Source organism: Panthera onca, chromosome B1 (assembly GCF_046562875.1).
Source record: "Panthera onca isolate mPanOnc1 chromosome B1, mPanOnc1 haplotype 2, whole genome shotgun sequence".
NCBI lineage: Eukaryota > Metazoa > Chordata > Mammalia > Carnivora > Felidae > Panthera > Panthera onca.
Genome location: NC_138342.1, coordinates 1,039,924 through 1,059,558, shown reverse-complemented (window position 1 = coordinate 1,059,558; position 19,635 = coordinate 1,039,924). Strand labels below are relative to the sequence as shown.

The 19,635-nt window shown below is 67.6% G+C and overlaps 1 protein-coding gene across 4 annotated transcripts; it reads right to left on the bottom strand.

Moving 5' to 3' along the window:
- Positions 1-1,988: 1,988 nt before the first annotated feature.
- Positions 1,989-18,612, bottom strand: FGFR3 (fibroblast growth factor receptor 3). 4 transcript variants are annotated; one of them, XM_081795460.1, is made up of 18 exons: positions 18,414-18,612; positions 17,823-18,033; positions 11,433-11,702; positions 11,201-11,254; positions 9,172-9,344; positions 8,972-9,095; positions 8,700-8,890; positions 7,512-7,662; positions 5,979-6,169; positions 5,448-5,596; positions 4,911-5,032; positions 4,700-4,810; positions 4,425-4,615; positions 4,198-4,320; positions 3,971-4,041; positions 3,642-3,779; positions 3,384-3,489; positions 1,989-3,295 (listed from the first exon to the last, which is right to left on the bottom strand). In XM_081795460.1, exons 2-18 carry the CDS (start codon positions 17,929-17,931, stop codon positions 3,134-3,136), a joined length of 2,436 nt encoding a protein of 811 aa, XP_081651586.1. In that variant the 5' UTR covers positions 17,932-18,033; positions 18,414-18,612; the 3' UTR covers positions 1,989-3,133. The 4 variants fall into 4 exon arrangements, with proteins under 4 accessions (XP_081651586.1, XP_078301292.1, XP_081651587.1 ...); XM_078445166.2 differs by having other exon boundaries at positions 5,448-5,593; XM_081795461.1 differs by lacking the exon at positions 7,512-7,662 and adding an exon at positions 6,655-6,799.
- Between the last annotated feature and the right edge of the window lie 1,023 nt (positions 18,613-19,635).

The window sequence follows — 19,635 nt, the reverse complement described above, 5'->3', positions numbered from 1 at the left end:
CCGGGCTCCCCCCAGGGCTCCCCGGTCCCCCTTCCCATCCGGGTCCCCCCGCCCCGGGGCTCCCTGGCTCTCCCTGGGCTCCCGGCCCCGCTGCTCTCCGCAGGGCTCCCCGCCTCCCTGAGACTCCTTCCGCCCCGTCCCCGGGCTCCCCAGTCCCCTACCCAGAACCCCACTGGGCTAGGGCGCACGTGGTCCACGCCCTCATTGGCCTCCATCGCTGTTCCTGTCCCCAGCGCGCTGGACACAAAAAACATGGGATCTCTGGCAGGCTGGAGGGGTGCGGGGAGTGCTTCCCTGAGTGGGGTCAAGGTATTGAGCGGCACCGGTTATCGGTTACCCGGAGGCAGGACCCTGGTAGCCTCGCCTGCTCTCCGGGGAGGCCCCACAAACCCGTCACTCGTCACTGGTGGAAGGTGAGTTGAACTCAGCCACAGGGGAGCCAGTTTCTTAGAAGCCAGAGTAAAAGCGCACACAGCCCAGTGGCTAGTTAACCAGCTGCGGCCCTTCGTGGTGAGACCTGACAATGTGAGGAGCCACAGGGGAGGGAAGGGCACGCGGTTGACAAACCCCTGGGGAGCTAGGGAGGGCTGGGCACAGCTAGGCTCCAGAGGGTTCTGTGCGAGTCTGCGCACGGGCACCTGTCCCAGAACCCTCTTCAGTCTCACCGCCCAGCGGCGGCACCATGGTCTCCCTGAGAGTGAGTCTTCCCAGACGCCCCGCCCCCCCCCCCCCCAGCCCACTGCACTGCTGTGCGGGTGGGTGCCCCTTCCGTGGCCCCACTCCCTCAGACCCCGGAGCAGAGGGGGCCAGATCCTGTCACTGGGTCCTCAGTGCCCCCTGGTCAGCGAACAGCATCTGCCCAAAATCATAGGGGGGACCGGGGGGGGGCAGGCCAGGGATGGGGAAGGGAACGGCCAGCAGAGTGGAGCCCACTGTCCCTGGGTCTGGTGGATCAGAGGCCAGGTGAGAGCTTTGCTTACGTGCGGCTCCATGGGGGTGGGGGTGGGGGGACCCACCTAGAAACCACCTCCCCCTCCCCGGCTGATTGGGGGGAGGAGGGGGAGGCCTCGGCCCCCAGAGCCCACGTGGACTCCAAGAGCTGGGGGCAGCCAGGGGGCTTGGCAGGCCTACAGCCCCCCAAGGAAGGGGAGGCCCGCCCCGTGACGGTCTCATCGTCCCTCCCGTGGACACTACGGTGCCTGCCCCCCCGGCCTTGGGGACCTCGGACTGAGGCAGTGAAGGCCACCGGTGGTCCTAAGGCTCTGCCCTGCCGGGGCCGTGCCCCCGAGCAGCTGGACACACTGGACCACGCTGACCCCGGCTCTGCCCAGGGCTTGTCCTATCCCAGCCAGAGACCTGAGCTGGAAACCCGTGGAGGGCTTGTGACCCAGGCAGCCGGTGACCCCGCCCTCCTCGGGGGGCAGATGACAACCTGTCCCAGGTGGAGAGGACGACACTGCCTGGGGTTCCAGAAGGGCAGGAAACCAGAAAGCAGAGCAGGGATGTGAACCAGTTGTCTCTGTTTATTTTTTTGGAAAGCGCATCTGCCAGTTTGGGCCGACACCTTTGACCCCCATGAGGCTGGGGACCTGAGAACAGAGACCACCCTGGACCGCTGCCCGGCTGGCGGGCCGATGAGCAAGACAGCCACCCAAATGCGGGCCATTAACAGTACAAAAAGTAACAAAACTGAATTCACGGCTTTCTCTCCCAAGCTTTGAAAGGTAGCAGTCTGGGCTATAAAAGTCTAAAAGCATTGCGTAAGAGGTGTTAAATCTACAGCAAATACATCTTGTAAAAACTCAATAAATTATATATATAGATATATATAAACTTGTAACATCTAATAACATCTGAACCTGCGTGCAGGGTTGCCCACCCCCCCCCCCCGAAACTGCCTCCTCACTCAGAACACATGGCAATTAGAACTTGTATGAAAATACCAGCTTGCTTTGAAGACCAAAAAATACATCTCCTAAAGAAAAACCCTATAGAAACCTAATTCCCCTGTGAAAGAAGGCCAAAGGAAATAAAATATCCTCACTAGAATCACCTCAAACTATTAACGACCCTTAAGGGTGCAAGGGACCTGGCTGGGCTTTGGGGTGAAGCCCTTAGCGGGCCCTCTACATGAAGCAGGAACCTTCTCGGCTGTTAATAAGTTAAAACTGAGACCTCTCTGCCACGCGGCTGGCTGAACACTATGAGCACCGGGGGGGAGAGGGGCACAGGGCCGGGGGTTCTGGGGGTCGATAAATAGCTTTACAAATATACAATTTTTAAAACAAAACTGCGTTGCCAGAAAAGCCTCTCGATCTCCTGCTGGTTTTCACGTTGATCTCAGCAGATCCCTCGGGAACCTCCCAGGCCGGTGGCTGCGCCTCCCTCCTGCACCCTCAGGGTCCCGTGCCCGTTAGACCAGCCCTCCTCCCTCCGTATAGATATCTCTATATATACGTATGTGTAGACCCTGTACACGGCATCTATTTATATAAATGTACACTCATTTCTGGAACGAACCTCTCGGACAGAAGTTAAAGCCTCCTGCCTTCAGGTACCCGTAATTCAGTCTCCCAAGGAGCAGGGTGGGAAGTGGGGAGGCCTGGAGGTGGGGGGAGGCTGCGGGCTAGCACTCCCCCCAGGCCCAAGGTGCCTCTTGGGTGGGAGGTGTGCCATGGGGGGGTGGGGCGGGGCGGGGGGAGGCTTCCCTGCAGGCTCAGCTTCGGCAAGTGGAGGGGCCTCGGTCCACGCTGGATGCCAGAGCTTGGCTGCCCCCCCCCCCCCCCCCCCAGTGCTCCCGGCGGGGCAGCGATGGGTGGGGGGAGCTTGGGGGAGGGGCCCCAGGGAGGAGCCCCTTTACATTCTACATTCGGTCCCCCTGGTGCTGCCAGCACACGTGGCCAGGAGGTCATCATACAGCAGGGCGGGCACCCCAGGAACCCTGCGCCGGGGCGCCGGGGGCCTCAAGACTCACGCGCTCACACACGCGCACACACACGAAGCTGTCTGTCCATCCGTCCATCTGGCCCAGGTCTGAGGCCCAGGCCAGGGGGCCCCTGCGGTCGACGGCGGCACGGTGAGCTGGGGTCTGCTCTCACATTGGTGGGGGCTCGGCCTGCAGGCCGGCGGCCCTTCACGTCCGAGGGTCCCCGCCGCCGCCGCCGCCGCCGCCGGGAGGGGCCGGAGGCAGCAGGTCGTGGGCAAACACAGAGTCGTCCCCGGAGGAGCTGGAGCTGGGGGTGTCCTGGCCGCCCGGCGAGTACTGCTCGAAGGGCACCGACAGGTCTAGGTATTCCTGCCGGGCGGGAGGGGGGGCAGCCGTCAGGGCCACGCCCCCCACGTGCCCCCTCCACCCCCGCAAGGTGGGTGGGAGCCGCACTCACATCGGTGGACGTGACGGTGAGGATGCGGTCCAGGTCCTCCACCAGCTGCTTGAAGGTGGGCCTCTGCGAGGGCACCGCGTGCCAGCACTCCCGCATGATCGTGTACCTGGCCGGGCGCTCAGGTGAGGCTCCGGGCCTCCGCACGGTGCCCGCACGGCCCGACCCGCGCTCCCCCCCCCCCCGCCCCCCCGCCGCGGGCACCAAGGCCACGCCCCCCGGGGCCCAACCGGGCAGCGGCCGAGGGGCCCGCGCACTCACAGGTCGTGTGTGCAGTTGGCCGGCTTGTCCATGCGGTGGCCCTCTTTCAGCAGCTTGAAGAGCTCCTCCACGGGGATGCCGGGGTACGGCGAGCCCCCCAGAGTGAAGATCTCCCAGAGCAGGACCCCGAAGGACCAGCTGGCGGGGAGCACGGCACCGTCAGCCCGTCGGTCCTACCACCAGAGGTCCTGTGCCCTCTGCAGCCCGCCTGCCCCAGACGCACCCCGCTGGCAAGAAGGGGAGATCGGCCACAGGAGCCACCGCTGGGGCCCCCCGCCCTGCGTCCCACGCGGCCCCCCCCCCCCCCGGCCCCCCGCCCTACCACATACACGTCACTCTGGTGGGTGTAGACTCGGTCAAACAAGGCCTCGGGTGCCATCCACTTCACGGGCAGCCGGCCCTGGGAGGGCGAGGCGGGGAAGGGGGGGGCACGTCGGCCACCAGATGCCCTCCTGGTGCCTGGGGCTGCCCACTCCGCACCCCCCTCCCCCCACCTCCACCCACCCCCCCTCCCCCCGCCTCCCCACTCCTCACACCCTCCCCCAGCCAGGCTCACATTGGTGGTCTTTTTGTAGTAGTCAAGGTTGTGCACGTCGCGGGCCAGACCAAAGTCCGCAATCTTCATCACGTTGTCCTCGGTCACCAGCACGTTGCGGGCCGCCAGGTCCCTGTGGATGCACTGGGGGCGGGAGGGGGCAGGGCTGAGGCTCCCGCCAGGCCCTGACCCTCCCCCCCACCTCCCCTGCAGGCCCGGGTGCCCTTATCGGCTCCCGCCCTGCTCACCTTCTGCGAGGCCAGGTACTCCATGCCCCGCGCCACCTGGTAGGCACAAGACACCAGGTCCTTGCAGGTGAGTTGCTCCTCGGGCAGCTTGCACGTGTCGAAGGAGTAGTCCATGCCTGGCGGCCTCCGCGCCCGCAGGTACTCGCGCAGGTTCCCCTTGGCCGCGTACTCCACCAGCACGTACAGGGGCCCTGGGGGCCCAGGCGTCAGAGGAGGGCCCCGCCCCGCCACCCCCACCCCCACCCCTGCCCGCCTGCCCGCCCGCCGCAGCCTACCGCCCTGCGTGCAGGCCCCCAGCAGGTTGATGATGTTCTTGTGTCTGCCGATCATTTTCATCATCTCCATCTCCGACACCAGATCCGACAGGTCCTTGTCCGTGGCATCGTCTGCACGGGAGGGCAGGCGCGTCAGGCGCTGCCGCGCCGCCCCGGCCCCGCCCCTGCCCCGCACAGGCTCCCCTCACCACATCCTTCCCTCCTCCCTCACCTTTCAGCATCTTCACGGCCACAGTGACAGGCTTGGCGGCCCGGTCCTTGTCAATGCCGATGGCCTCTGCCATGACCACTTGGCCAAAGCAGCCCTCCCCGAGAGGCTTGCCCAGGGTCAGCCTGGAGGCAGAAACCGAAAGGCAGTGAGCACCCACACCAGCTCAAGGCCCTGTACCGGACAGTCTTTGAGGCCTAGCGTCGCTGCCTCCAGGAAGCCCTCCACGCTTGCCCCCATGACTACTCATAGGATAAAGGACGTTGGCCGGCCAGCCTCTCACCCTGTGTGGGGCCATCCAGACAGCACTTTGCAAGGGGCGCCGACACCTCAGGAGCACCTGCCCCTGGCCCGGCCTCCTCTGGTCGATAGTTGCCACGCCGTCAACGGTGTGGACTCCTACCATACTCTGATCTGAGTCCGATCAGGTTTCTGAGTGGTGCCCCCTCCCCCGCCACAGGACCACACCCTGTGTGTGCCCCCACCCCCACCGGGTCAGGGCCCCAGCCCCAGGACACATCGGTACCCCGCCCCACTGACCGGGCCCTGGACAGCTCCCACTTGGGGTCAGCGGGCAGCTCGAGCTCGGAGACGTTGGCCAGCGCAGGACCCTCCCCGGAAGACAGCCGGGCGATTCGCACCAGCGGCGTGTTGGAGTTCATGGACGAGTTGGACTCCAAGGACACCTGCTTGGGTCGGCAGGGACAGGTTGGTGCCAAGGGGCCGACCCACAGGGTCAGGGGGGAGGGTGAGACACGCCCCAGGGGTGGCGGGGCCGTGGCTTTGCCCAGGCGGGCAGGGCTGCTAAGGGGTGGGGAGGGGGCATCTGACTTCCACTCAGCCCTAAACGAAGGAAGGCCCTAGAAGTCTTACGTTGCAGGGTACCCCAGGCTCCTGGTGGAGCCCGCGCAGACCAGGGAGGGGGGCGGCTCAGCCACCGCAGAGACCTGCGTCCCCGGGAGGCCCCAGGCCTCCCGCACCACGGGGAGTAGTCCCTGAGCTCAGGAGCTCAGAGGAGCGGTCCCCGGGGGCGTCCGGGCAGCTCGGAACCCGGTAGCTACTTTCTGTTACCTGTCGCTTGAGTGGAAAGCGGGAGACCTTGTGCACGGTGGGCGAGCCCAGGCCCTTCTTCGGGGGACTGTGCAGACGGCACAGTGTCACGGCAGCCACCACCAGGATGAAGAGGAGGAAGCCCGCCCCGTAGCTGAGGACGCCCGCATACACGCTGCCAGCCGCGCCGGCCTCCAGCAGCTCCTCCTCGGCTGCAAAGATACCGTCGCTGCAGGCCGGGCCCCGCCTCCTGGGAGCCCCCGAGGGCCGGAGCCCCAGGCGCGGCGGGAGTGGGGGACAAGGGGCTCGGACCCCTGGTGGGGACGCCGAGGCCTCAACGTCCCCCTCCCTGAGGGTCCGCGGTCAGAAACGCCGGGTCAGGAGGGGCGCACCCAGGAGAGCGAGAGCCCAGCGGAGCCGGCAGCGTTGACGCCCGCCACCCGGGGTGACACCGGAGCCGCCACATGGGCTGCTGGGGACCGAGCTGGGGGGTGGGGGTGGGGGGGCTCGAGGGAGGCCCCTCGGAGGCAAGACAGCACGTGCACTTTATCCCCACACCAGCCCGGGCCAGGAGCTCTGCAGAACGAGGTGGCCACGAACCACGGCGTCCCCCGCCCGCCCTCGGCAGCTCCGGTGTGACCCAAGCCAGCGACCCCGAGAGGACAGGGACAGAGCAAGCAGCAGCAGGAGCCAGTACCTGGCAGCACCACCAGCCACGCAGAGTGATGGGAAAACCCGATAGAATTGCCCGCCAGACACGTGTACTCCCCCGCGTCCTCAAAGGTGACATTGCGCAAGGACAGAACCTCTAGCTCCTTGTCGGTGCTGTTAGCGCCCGCCGTCTACAAAGAGAGAACAGAGCGCGATAGGCGAGCGCCAGCACCTGCCACGGGCACCACAGCCACAGTCCACACGGCGACGGTCCAGCCAGGCTGCAAGGAAAACGCCGCCGCCACCGCCACCACCACCACCGCGGCCGCGGCGCCACGGGTCCTCCGCCTCGTGCGTCCACACAGAGCCCGAAGCCAGTCCCTCCACCGGCGAGTCCTCTGTCCCAGGCGAGCGCCAGGCGTGCGGCCGGCAGCGCTGCACAGACGCGGCATGCGGGGTGAGCGCGTGCACGGGGCGGGGGCGGGCGGGGGGGGGGGGGGGGGCGCCGGCGGACGGACACGCGCACGCGCACGCCAACGGGGGGCGAGCGGGCAGCGGAGCCAGGGGCAAGCGAGGGTGAGACAGACGGACAGACGCACGCACACGCGCACACGCACGCACACGCGGGGGAGGGTGGGGCGGAGGCTCACAGAGGGCAGCGGCCCCTGCCGGGGCTGGAGGCCTTCTGGGGGTGCGTGTAGGGCACAGGCAGGGGCAGCACAGGCCGCGGGGGCTCGAAGCGGGCGGTCACAGTGGAGGCCAGAGGCACCGGCACTGCAGAGGTGGCTCCTGCCGGAGCGCCATGCGAGCCGCAGGGCAGGGAGCGAGCAGGACGGGGGCGCACGGCCAGGGCGTCGGGAGCTGGAGCTCGGCGTGCCAGACAGCGTGGGACAGAGTCGTTACCTGCTTGGGGCCCGTGGACACGCAGCCAAAAGGCCTTCTCAGCCACGCCTATGAAATTGGAGGCTCGACAGAGGTACTCGCCCCCGTCACGCTCGGACACATTGGCCAGGCGGAGGCGCGCGTCGGCCTCCACACTCTCACTGATCCAGGACTGCGGGGACAAGAGACCCGGCTCAGGCGCGCCCTTGGCAGCCTGGCCGGGCACAGAGTGGCCGTGCGGGAGCAGGCCCCTGGCGCAGACCCCGCCACGAGGGTGGCCCTCAAGGAACGGAGCGGGGGCTCGGCGAGGGCAGCCAGCAAGGCTGCCTGCGGGAGGCGGTGGCGGGCTGTGGTTTCACAGGAGGCCCCTTCCCCGCGTCCACCCACCAGGGCCCCCGAGTGCGGCCCCGCAGGCACCCCTCGGAGAGGCCCTCCTGGGCTGGCACTCAGCCTGCCTATCCCTGGGCTCCGGGCTGGGCCTGCCGTGACGATGCCCGGCTCACGGTGAGCGTGTTCCCACGAGTGCAGAGAGATCACCCACCGGGGCCACGGCAGCCTCCCCAGGCAGATCTGGACCCCTGCTCTCAGCCCAGGCGCCTGGCCCCCCACGCCCCCACCGGCGGCCGACGTCTCTCTTCAGGCTGAGTGTCGCAAGCACCCCAGCTCCGGCGGCCCCCCGCCCTGGGGCCGTGGGAACCAAGCTGAGGCTGCCCCAGGCGAGGGCCGAGGGAGCCAGGCAGGCAGCGAGCCGCGCTGCACAAGCACTGACACAGCCCGCTCGGGGTGACACAGCCTGATCCCTGATCGGGGCGGCTGGAGGAGCCGCGGCCTGCGCCTGGGGCCCAGAGCTCGCCGGGAGGCCTAGGCTGCCACCTGCCTGCCCCCGGGCCCCTGAGCTTGAGCCCGGCCCAGGGCGCTGCCTGCAGGCCCACCCTCAAAGCAGAGGGGGAAACTGAGGACTCACTGTGGGGCCGTGTGCTGCGCGCCCGACATGCTGGGACCCAGCCCAGACTCCCCAGCCAGCCCCCGGCCCCCAGCCCCCCACCCCCGGCCCCCGGCCCGCCAGTGCCGGGCCGAGCCCTCCGCCGCTCCTTCCCCGACGGTCCGATGCCTGGGCCCCACCCGCCGACCCCGTAACCCAGTCCCCGGCCGCGGGGGGCCAGCAGGGCCAGGCCCAAGGGCCCGGGCTCGGCCGGTGGCAGTACCCACCTTGAGCACGGTGACGTAGGGGGTGCCGTCGGGCCCCACTTTGCTGCCGTTCACTTCCACGTGCTTCAGCCACTGGATGTGGGGCTGGGCGTCGCTGTATACCTTGCAGTGGAACTCAACGTCGCTGCCCAGCACCGCCGTCTGGTTGGCCGGCAGCCCCGCCTGCAGGATGGGCCGGTGCGGAGAGCGCTCTGCGGGGAGGGCACACGGGGCTCAGGGGCCGCTCCGGCCGAGCCGTCGGGCCACCCCGCCCCGCCCGCGCCGGGCCTCACCCAGGACGTCCAGGGTGTAGGTCTGTCGGATGCTGCCGAACTTGTTCTCGACAACGCACGTGTAGTTTCCGCGGTCCGACGGGACCACGCTCTCCATGACCAGGCTCCACTGCTGGTGTCGCAGCTGCGGGTGGGCACGCGGGTGAGCAGGCGGCAGCCTGAGACCCCCACCGGCCGGCGCCACCCGCCGCCAGGCCCACCTTGATGCCCCCGATGCGGTGCTCCCCCCGGAACTCCTTGCCGTTCTTCAGCCAGGAGATGGACGGAGTGGGGTTGCCGGCGGCCGGGCAGCGGAAGCGGACGGTGTTGGCGGCCGGCACAGCCAGCAGCTTCTTGTCCATCCGCTCGGGCCGCGTCCAGTAAGGGGCCCCGGCTGGCAGAGGGGCACGCGAAGGCCATAAGCAGGCTGCGAGCAGGGCACGCCTGACCACCCCCCCCCTTCGGAAGCTGTCCCACCACCCACCCCTCCAGCCTCAGTTTCCTCCCTTGCACAGAGAGTGTCGGATTTTGGGGCCCCCCGCCTTGGCGGGACAAGGCTCCCGCCGACCCCAACACCGCCTCCCAGCATCCTCGAAGCCAAGCCACACATCCCCTCCTCTCCCTGTCCACTGCCCCCAAGCACCCACACCAGCCAGGAGGGCCCAAGGGTCCAGGATAATACATCCTCACCCGGGAGCCTTCAAGACACAAGGGTATCTCCCAGGAGAGCACCCAGACACCCAGGGAGGCACCCACAGGGCAGGCCCGCTGAGGAGAGACCGGGCCAGCCGAGGAACCGGGTCAGCCCAGGTCACAGAGCCCAGCCAGATGGACCAGGGGCCGGGCTGCAGAAGCAATTTACTGGGACGTGAGGCCCAGCCACCTGGAGAGCCCAGAGTCTTGAAGGTGGCCAGACTCTGAGACCGAGTCACCCTCTCTAGCACTCCAGGGTCTGGTGGGCAGTGGGAGGGGCCATGGTGACAAGGCAGTGACGTGGCACGTGGGAGGCCCTGCCCCCTTCCTGGTTCTGAGGGTTGTCCCCGCCCCCACCCTAAGTGGTTTCCATCCTTCTTTGGAGCTGAGGTGGGGACCGCATTCCTGCCACGGGAAGTAGGCAGGCAACCCCCGGACAGGGAAGGGACACAGCGCACCCCTCGCCCCCAACCCCTGCCACCTCCAACACAGCCACCTTGCAGAGGAGGGTGCTGAGGCCCAGGCTGGGGGCACTCCCGGGGCAGAGACTCTGGGGTGACCCAGGGAGCCCTGCAGGCCCAGACGATGGTGGCTGAGCACGGCTAGAGACATTGCCCTTGGAGAGCAGCCCTGCCCGTGACCCCCAGAGCCCCTGAGCCCACGGGGCTTGGGAGGGGGGTGGTCAGAGGGACCAGGAGCACTGGGCCTGGAGTTTTGCTCTGAACTTCCTGGCAGCCAAAGGAAAAAGGGAAAAGAGAAGAAACCCAGCAGCCCTTCAGCTTTCCTGCTTATCTCAGAGCCCAAGGCAGAGCTGCTGCATGAGTATCCCGGCACCTGACTCCTCTCCTGCGTCCCCACCCAGCTCTGTGTCCCTGGCCGGCCCCTCCTCACCTCTTTGCCCGCTAGACCCCACAGGGCCCCCCAACCGTGTCCCATGTCCCACATCTCTCGGCCTGGCTAACCGGGCTCCTCGGAAACAGCCCGCTGCCCCTCCCTGCCCCCCACCCCCCACGACAGGCAAGGTGGCCCCGCCACCGTCCCAGGCTGGAACACCCCGGTGGCTGCCGCCCCTCCTGCTCTCCCGCACCCATGGCCTGTCACCAGCAAGTGCTACGGTATCCCCTGTACCATCAACACCCGCCCAAACCTGGTGTCCCTGGCGCCCACGGCCACCCTCCTCCCCCACCTCCTGGGCCCCCGACCCCTTAGCCCACTGGCCCCGAGGCAGCCCCCTGAGTCCCCTGCCCTGCCGTACTCACACTCGGCACAGGCTACCTCACCCGAGGCCACAGCAGCCTCCTTGCCGCTCCTCAAGCCCCGTGCAGCACGGTCCCCCCTCCCCCAAGCTGGGGCGCACAGGCCCAGGGCTCACTCGAGGCCACCTCACCCCGAGGAAGACCCCACACTCGGTGGGACCCTGGGGAGGTGGCCCCCAGGCCTCGGTCTCCCACCTGCCTGTGAGCAGGAGGCCCCATTCCCAGGGAGCACGGAGCTTGGCAGTTAGGAAGGCGGGTCCCCAGCCCTGACTCGCCCTGCGCGCCTGGACCCCGGGCTCACCTGTGTCCTCAGCCTCATCCTCTCCGTCTTCGTCATCCCCGGAGGACGGGGCATCTGAAACACAGGCAACAGAGCGTGTGGCCGTGGGACAGGTGCCCCTCGCCGTGTCTCCCGTGCGGCACCCTCCTCTCTACCAGGGACCACTGAGACCCCCAACGTGGGGAGCTGCAGAGCACCGCCCCGAGACCCCCCGGGCACTCAGGGAGCTCGGAGGACCCCGGCGGGCACGTACCTGTCACGCGCACGCTGAAGTGGCATAGCACGCGCTGGGTAAGCCGCTGCCGGCAGCTGTAGGCCCCCGCGTCCTCGTGGGAGGCGTTCAGCACCTGCAGCCGCTGAGGCCCCACCAGGATGCGGTCTGAGGGCGCCAGCCCCACACCGTCCTTGACCCAAACGCTGGGCCCCGTGGGGCCACCTGCAGGCAAGTGGCAGCTCAGCTCCACGGTGTCCCCGCTGCCAAAGACCAGCTGCTCCTGCGGGCCGGGCTCAGGTCCCGGGGCCTCTGTAGGTGATATGGATGTGACCCTAAGGCGGGAGCCCCCAGAGCGGGAGCACCGGGTGCCCGGCACCCCGGGAGGCACCACGGCGTGCCCACTGTATCGACACGCGGTGGAGGCCACAGGGAGGGGGCTTGGCGAGGGCCCACGTGGCCCTACACGAGGGAGGGACCAGTGTCCAGAACCTGTGGTCCTGCAGAGTGCCCCGTGAAGGGCAGGGGGCGGAGGGGGACAATATTTTCCGGCCGGTCGCCGGAGCGCTGACAGATCACAAGCATATGAACGGACGCGTGCGGCCCAGCGCACACCCATCAGAACACGCGTAAGGGCGCTGAAAATCCAAATTTCGGTGTAAGTAAGTCTTCTTTGTTTTTCTTTTTTTTAAGTTTATTTACTTATTTTGAGAGAGAGAGAAAGACAATCCTAAGCAGGCTCTGCCCTGCCACCACGAAGCCACACGAGGGGCTCGAGCTCACGACTGTGATATCACGACTTGAGCTGAAGCGAACAGACGCTTAAGCTACTGAGCCGGCCAGGCGCCCCCTCCTTGGACTTGCTCACAACCGTTTAGAAACTCAAACTCCATCCCGAACTCACAGGCAGTGCCTCACACGCCTCCGGCTGAAGCAGAGGCTGGAGGCAGGGACGCTGGGCTGGGGACAGGGGCGATTTGCCCCAGGAGGATGGGACCCACTCGACGCCCCCCCCCCCCCCCCCCAGCTCTCATCCTGGCTTCGAAAGCAGTTCCGGACCGGAGAGCAGACGCTCGGCCTCACGAGAACGGAGCCGGCACTGGCCGTGGGCTGGTTACCAAGAGCCGGCGCACCCCGCGGGGCGGGTCAGGGCGGGGGCTCTCTGGGACGCAGGACAACTGCACCGTGACTAGAGAGAAGGGTCTTGCACGCGAGCGACACCTCAGTGGTACACCAAACACACAGTGAGAAGCAGGTCGTAAATAGGATACTATGTCTGGACGACGGTGTCTCACAGGCCCGTGGGAGGAGGGGACCTGGGACTCCCATTTCACAGCCGAGGACACGAGCTGCGGGAGGTGGGACTTGTCCAGACTGAGCCAGCGAGCAGGCCAGAGCAGGCCGAGGTGCCCTGGCCCACCTCACCATGTACACGCCACGTTGGGGTAGAGGAAGGAGCCTTGCCAAGGGCGGGTGTCCACCGGAGAGCCCCGGGGTCCCGCACCGCTGCCCCGCGGCTGCCTAACTCTCAAGGGGCCGAGGCCTGAGATCCAGGGACACATCACTGGTGGGGCTATCACCCCCAGGCCTCCCTGCCAGGGCCAGACAATGCCCGGCAGGCAGCCTGGGCTTGGGGCCCAGGACAGGGGTGGGTGGTCCCAGCGCCCAGGCCTCCTTCCCCAGACCCAGCTGGGTCAGTTACATCATCACTTGTCATTCTGCCGACGCGTGGCCTAGATTCGAGGGCCCAGCTGCCCGCTGTTAGCCACACCGGCCCCTGGCTCCCTGGACAGTCCCGATTCTGCCTACCCACTTCAGGTGCCTCACCAGCCCCGTGCCCACCGGGAGGGTCTCTCAAGTACCTCTGAGCCTGCGTCCCTGAGGGCCCCACTGTCGGAGGACTCCTGACCCGACCTCCAGCCCCTCGGTCCCGGCCACTGTGTCCTGTGGGGACCACCCAGTGCCGGGAGCCGACTGAGGCCCCCCAGAAGGCGGAGAACAGGCTGGTCATGGCAGCCTCAGCCCCAGGCCCCGGCCCAAGGGCAACAGTTGTTGGTTCCGGTTTGGTCTGGGCAGCATCAGCAGGTCAAGCCATCCACACAGTATATTCACTTCAAGCCGGTCCAGTGTGGGATTGACGGACACAGCAGCCCCGGGGCCAGCCATGCCCGGCAGCCGTCCGCTGGTGGGCGGAGGGAGGTGGGGGACGGGACACCCCTGGACCAGGGCAGAGACTGGCAGAAATCTCCGCCTCCGGTAGATCTGATCCACCAGGCCCGCCCTGAGCCACGGGAGACCCTGGGGGTGACCCGCCAGAGGCGTGAGCGGGTGGTGTCAGGTAGGGGGACAGAGAGCAGGCAGGACTCCAGGCGACAGGCATGAGCGGATGCTGAAACGGTCACGGTCTGGCTCCACTCGGGCAGTGGCTGGGGCATGTGCCGCTCGGCCCCAGGAAGGGGTCTTTCCCGATCAACAAAAGGGGGCTCTGGGGCCCACACACGCTAGAGGACGGAAGTCCTATGCGCCACGGCAGGTGCCCACGTGCCACTGAGGGGGGTGAGCACAGGTGGAAGGTCTGACCCTGTGGGTCCCACGGCGCCTGCTCCTGGCTGCCGCCCCCGCCCCGGTGTGGGCCACACGCCAAGTGCAGCCCACAGGCACAGCCCAAGGACTACTGCGTCCTGGGAGGGCCCAGCTGGGCTTGCGGGGATGTCCCCAATCAGTGTCCTCCTGACTGTTACTAACTGGCCTCATACCCCAATTTCCCCCACTGTGGCACAGGGCAAAAATCCCACCCGCAGGCCGGGGAGGCCACCACAAGCGGTTTAAAGTGCTGGAGGGGCACCTGGGTGGCTCAGTGGGTGGAGCTTCCGACTTCAGCTCAGGTCACGATCTCGCGGTTTGTGGGTTCGAGCCCCACGTCGGGCTCTGTGCTGACAGCTCGGAGCCCGGAGCCTGCTTCGGATTCTGTGTCTCCCTCCCTCTCTGCCCCTCCCCTGCTTGTGCTCTCTCTCTCTCAAAAATAAATAAAGGTTACAAAAAATTTATTTAATAAGTAAATAAAGTGCTGGAGCGTGCGACAGCCAGGCTGAGAGATGCCACCAGGCTGTGGTCAGGGTCAAGCCTCCCCCAGTGTGTGGGGGGGAAGGGGGGAGGCACAGGGATCCTCAGAAGGGCCTTCGGGGTGACCCCAGAGAACACCCAGCAAATTCAGACCTGATTCAAAGGAACCACTGGAGCTGGCAGCTCCCGAGGGATTTGGGTTTTGGGGCGGAATGAGGAACAAAGGGTTCCGGTTCAGGGTGCGTGGTGAAGCTTTCCACTCTTTCCAGGGGGTGGGACCGGCTGCCAGGGACGTGCTTTAAAACAGCCCAAGGGGGGCGCTGGGCAAGCTCAGTTTGTTAGGTGTCAATTTCAGCTCAGGTCATGATCCCATGACACTGCGATCGAGCCCCGTGTCGGGCTGGGCTGCACGGTGACAGTGCAGAGACTGCTTGGGATTGTCTCCCTCTGTCTCTGCCCCTCCCTCACTCGCTCTGTTTCTCAAATAAATAAACATTTAAAAAAAGTCCAAGAGGGACGCCTGGGTGGCTCAGTCGGTTGAGCGTCCGACTTCAGCTCAGGTCGCGATCTCGCGGTTCGCGAGTTCGAGCCCCGCGTCGGGCTCTGGGCTGATGGCCCGGAGCCTGGAGCCCGTTTCAGATTCTGTGTCTCCCTCTCTCTCTCTGCCCCTCCCCCGTTCATGCTCTGTCTCTCTCTGTCTCAAAAAAAATAAACGTTTAAAAAAAATTTTTTTTTAATAAATAAATAAATAAATAAAGTCCAAGAAAGGAGGGGTGTGTCAAAGGGACCTCAAGTCAAGGGAGAGGATCTGATCTTCCAACCTCCCCACCTGGAAACTTTCTGAAAAGTTTCATAGCCAAGGAAAAAAAGGGGGATTTGGAAACCCAGCAAGCTAATGTGGGCTTACAGGATTATCCAGCCTAACCTTCCCAGAACCCTGTGAGTATCGTCCTCACACACACAGGTGAGGACCCCCAGCAGGATCTAGAGTCGGGAGCTCCCCTCCCATCCAGAAGAGACTCCGGGAATTGCTTACTCACTGGTAAATCGCTCAGGCCTGCCTGGCTGCCCCCCCCCCCCCCCCCCGCCTGTCCCTGCCAGGGCTCCAGCTCCCCTATAGTTTCAGTTGTGAACCAGGGCACAGCCAGGCCCCGGATCAGTCCCAAGGAAGACCTGAGGCCCTGCAGGGGTGCTTCTCAGCTCAGTGCAGGGGCTGAGGCCAGAAGTCCAGCCTCGGCTCAACCAGGTTAATAAACCACCCAGGGCTCAAAGTCCAGCCCTGATGAAGCGGTGGGGGAGGCTGCAGCCAGTGCTTTTGTGGGAAATGCCCTGTGCCCCCCAAGAGACTCCTCCTGGTTGGGTGGGCTCAGACTGCAGGGCACGTGGCACACGCCCCTCCCCCCCCCCCATCAACCTCCCTGAGCAAGCCCCTCACACAGAACACTGGCCCCATGTGGACATGAAGGCTGCCCAGGTCAGTCCAGGGGCGAACGCCTTCCCCACCTTGACCCCAGCGGACTGTGGCGTTTTAATTTATGTTTCCTGGCGAAAGCGTCAGCTGGAACCTCTAAGTTTCAGGAGGTCTTCGTGTTTTTGCGGTCTGGTTCATCTACTTAAAGAAATGGTTTAAGTACACTGACCCATGTGTTCAGTACCTGTCTTCCCGGCTCTACTTCGAGGATGGGGGGGGCGGTGGGGTGGTTCACCTATGCTCTGGTGGAGGAAAAAGTCCCTGTACCTCCCACCCGCCACCCCTGGGGTCCCTCCTGCTACTGTGCCCCAGGCCTGCATCCAGTGGGGGTACCACAGGCTTTGCGCCCCAGGACCGGCCTCCCGCGGACTGCCAGTTGGGGGGGGGGGGGTGGAGGGCCCCGCACGCCGCAGGGGGTCCAGGCGAAGGCCCGGAGCCCCGCCCGCCGCCCCCTCCTTCGCCCCCTCCTCGGGGCTAGTTGACATTCCTCGGCCGTAGGGAGTAATATCTTTATCTGAATGCGAATGCTAATTCGGGGCTCCCCCCGCGACCGCCTATTCGGCGCCCCTGGAAGCTGGGGCCGCCTAAGCAGGCGCTAAAAGCGCGCGCTGACCTCGCGACGGCCTCTGTCACGCCGCTGAATGACACACGCATTCAAGCGCCAGGCCCACTTCATTCATAAAAAAATGACATTGTTCCGGGAGGCTGCAGCCGCCGCCGGAGCAGGGGGCGCGGGGGCGCAGGGAGGGGCGGGCCGCCATCTGCCTCCGTCCCGCCCGCGGCCGCCGCCTCCCTGGCACGGCGCGCCCGCCGCCGCTCAGCTCACACCTCCCCGCGAGGCCGCCGCGGCCGCCATCAATGCGCGGTCTGTGGCCGCGCCGGGTACAAAGGAGCGGCTGTTCGGGTCTCGCCCGGGTGGGGCGTGAGCTCACCGGGAGAGGGCCTCCCTCCGCGCGGCCGCCGGGACGCAGCGGGGCTGCGCGCGCCCCGGGGCCCGCGGCCGCCGCCCCCGCACGCCGCCCCCTCGCGGGCGCCCCGGGAGCCCGGAGCCGGGAGGCGCGCGTGCGGGGCTGCGGCTCCCGGGGCGCCCGGCGGGGGGCCGCGCGCGCCGCACCTCGAGGGCCTTGGCGCGTGTGCGGGGCGGGGCCTGGCGGGCCGACGCGCCCCCGCCCCTCCGCGCCGCTCGCCGACCCCCGACGTGCACCGGCCCTGGGCAGTCCGCCGGCGTCCGCGGCTCCCCGTCCCTCGGACAGCGGCCAGGCGTTCGGCGCGCGCCCTGGGACGGGGAGGTTGGCAGACGCTGTCACCCACCCGGCAGGGTAGCAGGGCTGGGAGCGGAGGCACCAGACGCCGCGGCCTCGTCACGCGGCCCACGGGGGGCGGGCAGGGCCCCGGTGGCAGGCTGACGCTCTCACACCCTCCCTCCGAAATGCGGTCTCTCGCTCGGGCCGAAGCCGGCCACGAACCCGGACGGAGGCGGGCAGGGGCTGCGGCGCCGACAATAGGAACTTGCCGTCAGTGAGAACCCGCAGAACAACAATGGGAATCACCGCGGAAACGTAGCCCCCGCGCCCTCCGGGTGATGCCCGGGATCACGCTGCGCCCCATTAGGAAACCGCGGGGGGCGGTGGCCGCGGACTCCACGGTCGCGTTCAGCTGCCCGCCGCGGCCTCGCACTTGGGTGGGAGCCCTGAGCCTCCAGGGGCCCCACAAACTGCCGCGCCAGCTCTGGCCCGGATCTCCGGGGAGCGAGGGCGGCAGGAACCCGGACACGGACTCCGCAGTGCCAGCCCAGGGCGCACCCTCGGGCCCACTCAGACCCGGCGCCCCAGACCCACCCAGGAGCCCTTTCCTGGGCCCCGACGCCCCTCGCCGGTACCCGTCGGGTCCTTCCGTACCTGCCGCTCTCCGCACGACGCGCTGCTCCATGCCGGGGGGCCCCGAGGCGGCGCCGGTCACGACCGCCACGGCCACGCAGAACGCGAGGGCGCGAGCCAGGGCGCCCATAGTGGGGGCGGGGGCTACGACGTCCTCAGGCGGCGCGCGCGGGCGTGCTGCCCCCCATGGCCCCGCTCTGGCACCGGCGGGAGGAGGGCGCCGCTAGGCAGTCTGCGGGAGGAGGCGGGCAGCTCGTCACCCCGGAGGATCCGGGGCGCGCAGGGGCGGAAGCGGCGGTGGCTGGGCTCCTGCGCCCCGGCTCCTCCGACCCCCGGCCGCCCCGCCCGCCGCCGCTGCCGCCGCCCAGGGCTCCCGGGCCGCCTGGCGCCGGCCGCCTCCTCCCCGCCGCGGTCCCTCCCTTCCTCCCCCTTCCCTCCCTGACTTCTGCAGAGCCCTCCCAGGGCGGCGGCGGCGGCGGCGGCAAACTTTCCAGAGCGGGAAGCCTGCGCCCCGGCCGGGCCCCGCCGCGGAGACCGCTCGGGACGTGAGCCCGCCGCGCGCTCCGGCCTCGCCGCGCGCCCGCCTCGACCCCTCCGCGCCCGCGCACCGACCTGGCGGCCGCTGGCGCCCACTCGCTGCCCGCGGCGCTTGCTCCGGCTCCTTGTCCGCCGGCCGGACGCCTGCGCCCCGTGCCTCCAGCGTCGGCTCGCCGGTGCGTCCGTGCGCCCGGCGGAGCAGGATCGCGCGGCGCCAGCTGTCCGCACCGCCGCCGCCGCCACCGCGCACTGAGCCCGGGCCGCCAGGCGCGCGGCAGCCAGCGGGGGCTGGCCCGCGGCCGCCACGCCCCCAGCCCCGCCCCGCCCCGGCCACGCCCTCCCGGACTCGCCGGGCGCGGGACACGCCCCTCCCCTGAGACGGCCCGGAGGCGGGGCCGCGGCTCGCCCGGCCCCCGCCCGCGGAGGGGATTAGAGGGGGCGGGGCCGGGCGGGGGCGCCGGGCGGTCTCGGAGGGCGTGGGAGCCGGGGCCGGACGCGCGAGGCCCCCTGTCGCACTACTGGGCCCCGCGAGCGCGCAGAGGGGCCGAGCGCGGACCCTTAGTTGCGCAGCGCGCAGTCCCGGTGGCCTCAGGTCAGGGAACCCGGGGACGTAGAGAGGGCGGTAGGTGAAGCCCGTCCGAGAGGCTTCACGGAGAGGGAGCTGCTCACGCTGAATGAACCCTGAGGTGTGAACAGCCAGTCCTCAGGTGGAAAAGCGCGGAGCGGCATCGAAGCGGGCGGAACCGTGTGCGCAAAGGCCTGGGAGTGAAGGGCAGCTCTGCCTGTTTGCCTGGGGCTGAAATACGAGGGGGCTGTGGTCTCACTGCTGCTTTAATTGGGGGCCTGTGGTACACTTGTAGCTAAGCTGCCTGAGTTCCCTGCCAAAGGGGATCCTCACCCCCAATCCTCCAAGAGGAAAGAAGTTTAGAGATTGGGTGCTTGCCAGCCATCAGAACGGAGAGCAGGGGCTGGGGGCCTCAGACAGGGACACCAACCCCCCAACCCCAGGGCTCTGAGGAGGGATGAGGGTAGCTGGTGGCCAGAGCTGTGCCAGGTGCTTGCTCGCTGTTGGGTGGGACAGAGCCGAGCTGGAGAGGACCCAGTGTGCCCACCTTCGCAAGGAAGAGGGCACTCCCACCTTCAGGCAGACCCAGAGGACCTACAGGCGCCAGGTGGGAGAGGAGGGCACCTGGGCATGGCTCTGGCATGCCCCAGCCAAGTGTCTCTGGACCACCTGGCTCGCGGCTTTTGAGACTCGGTTTGCTCATCGGGAAAATGGCCATGAAAGCCCTTCTGT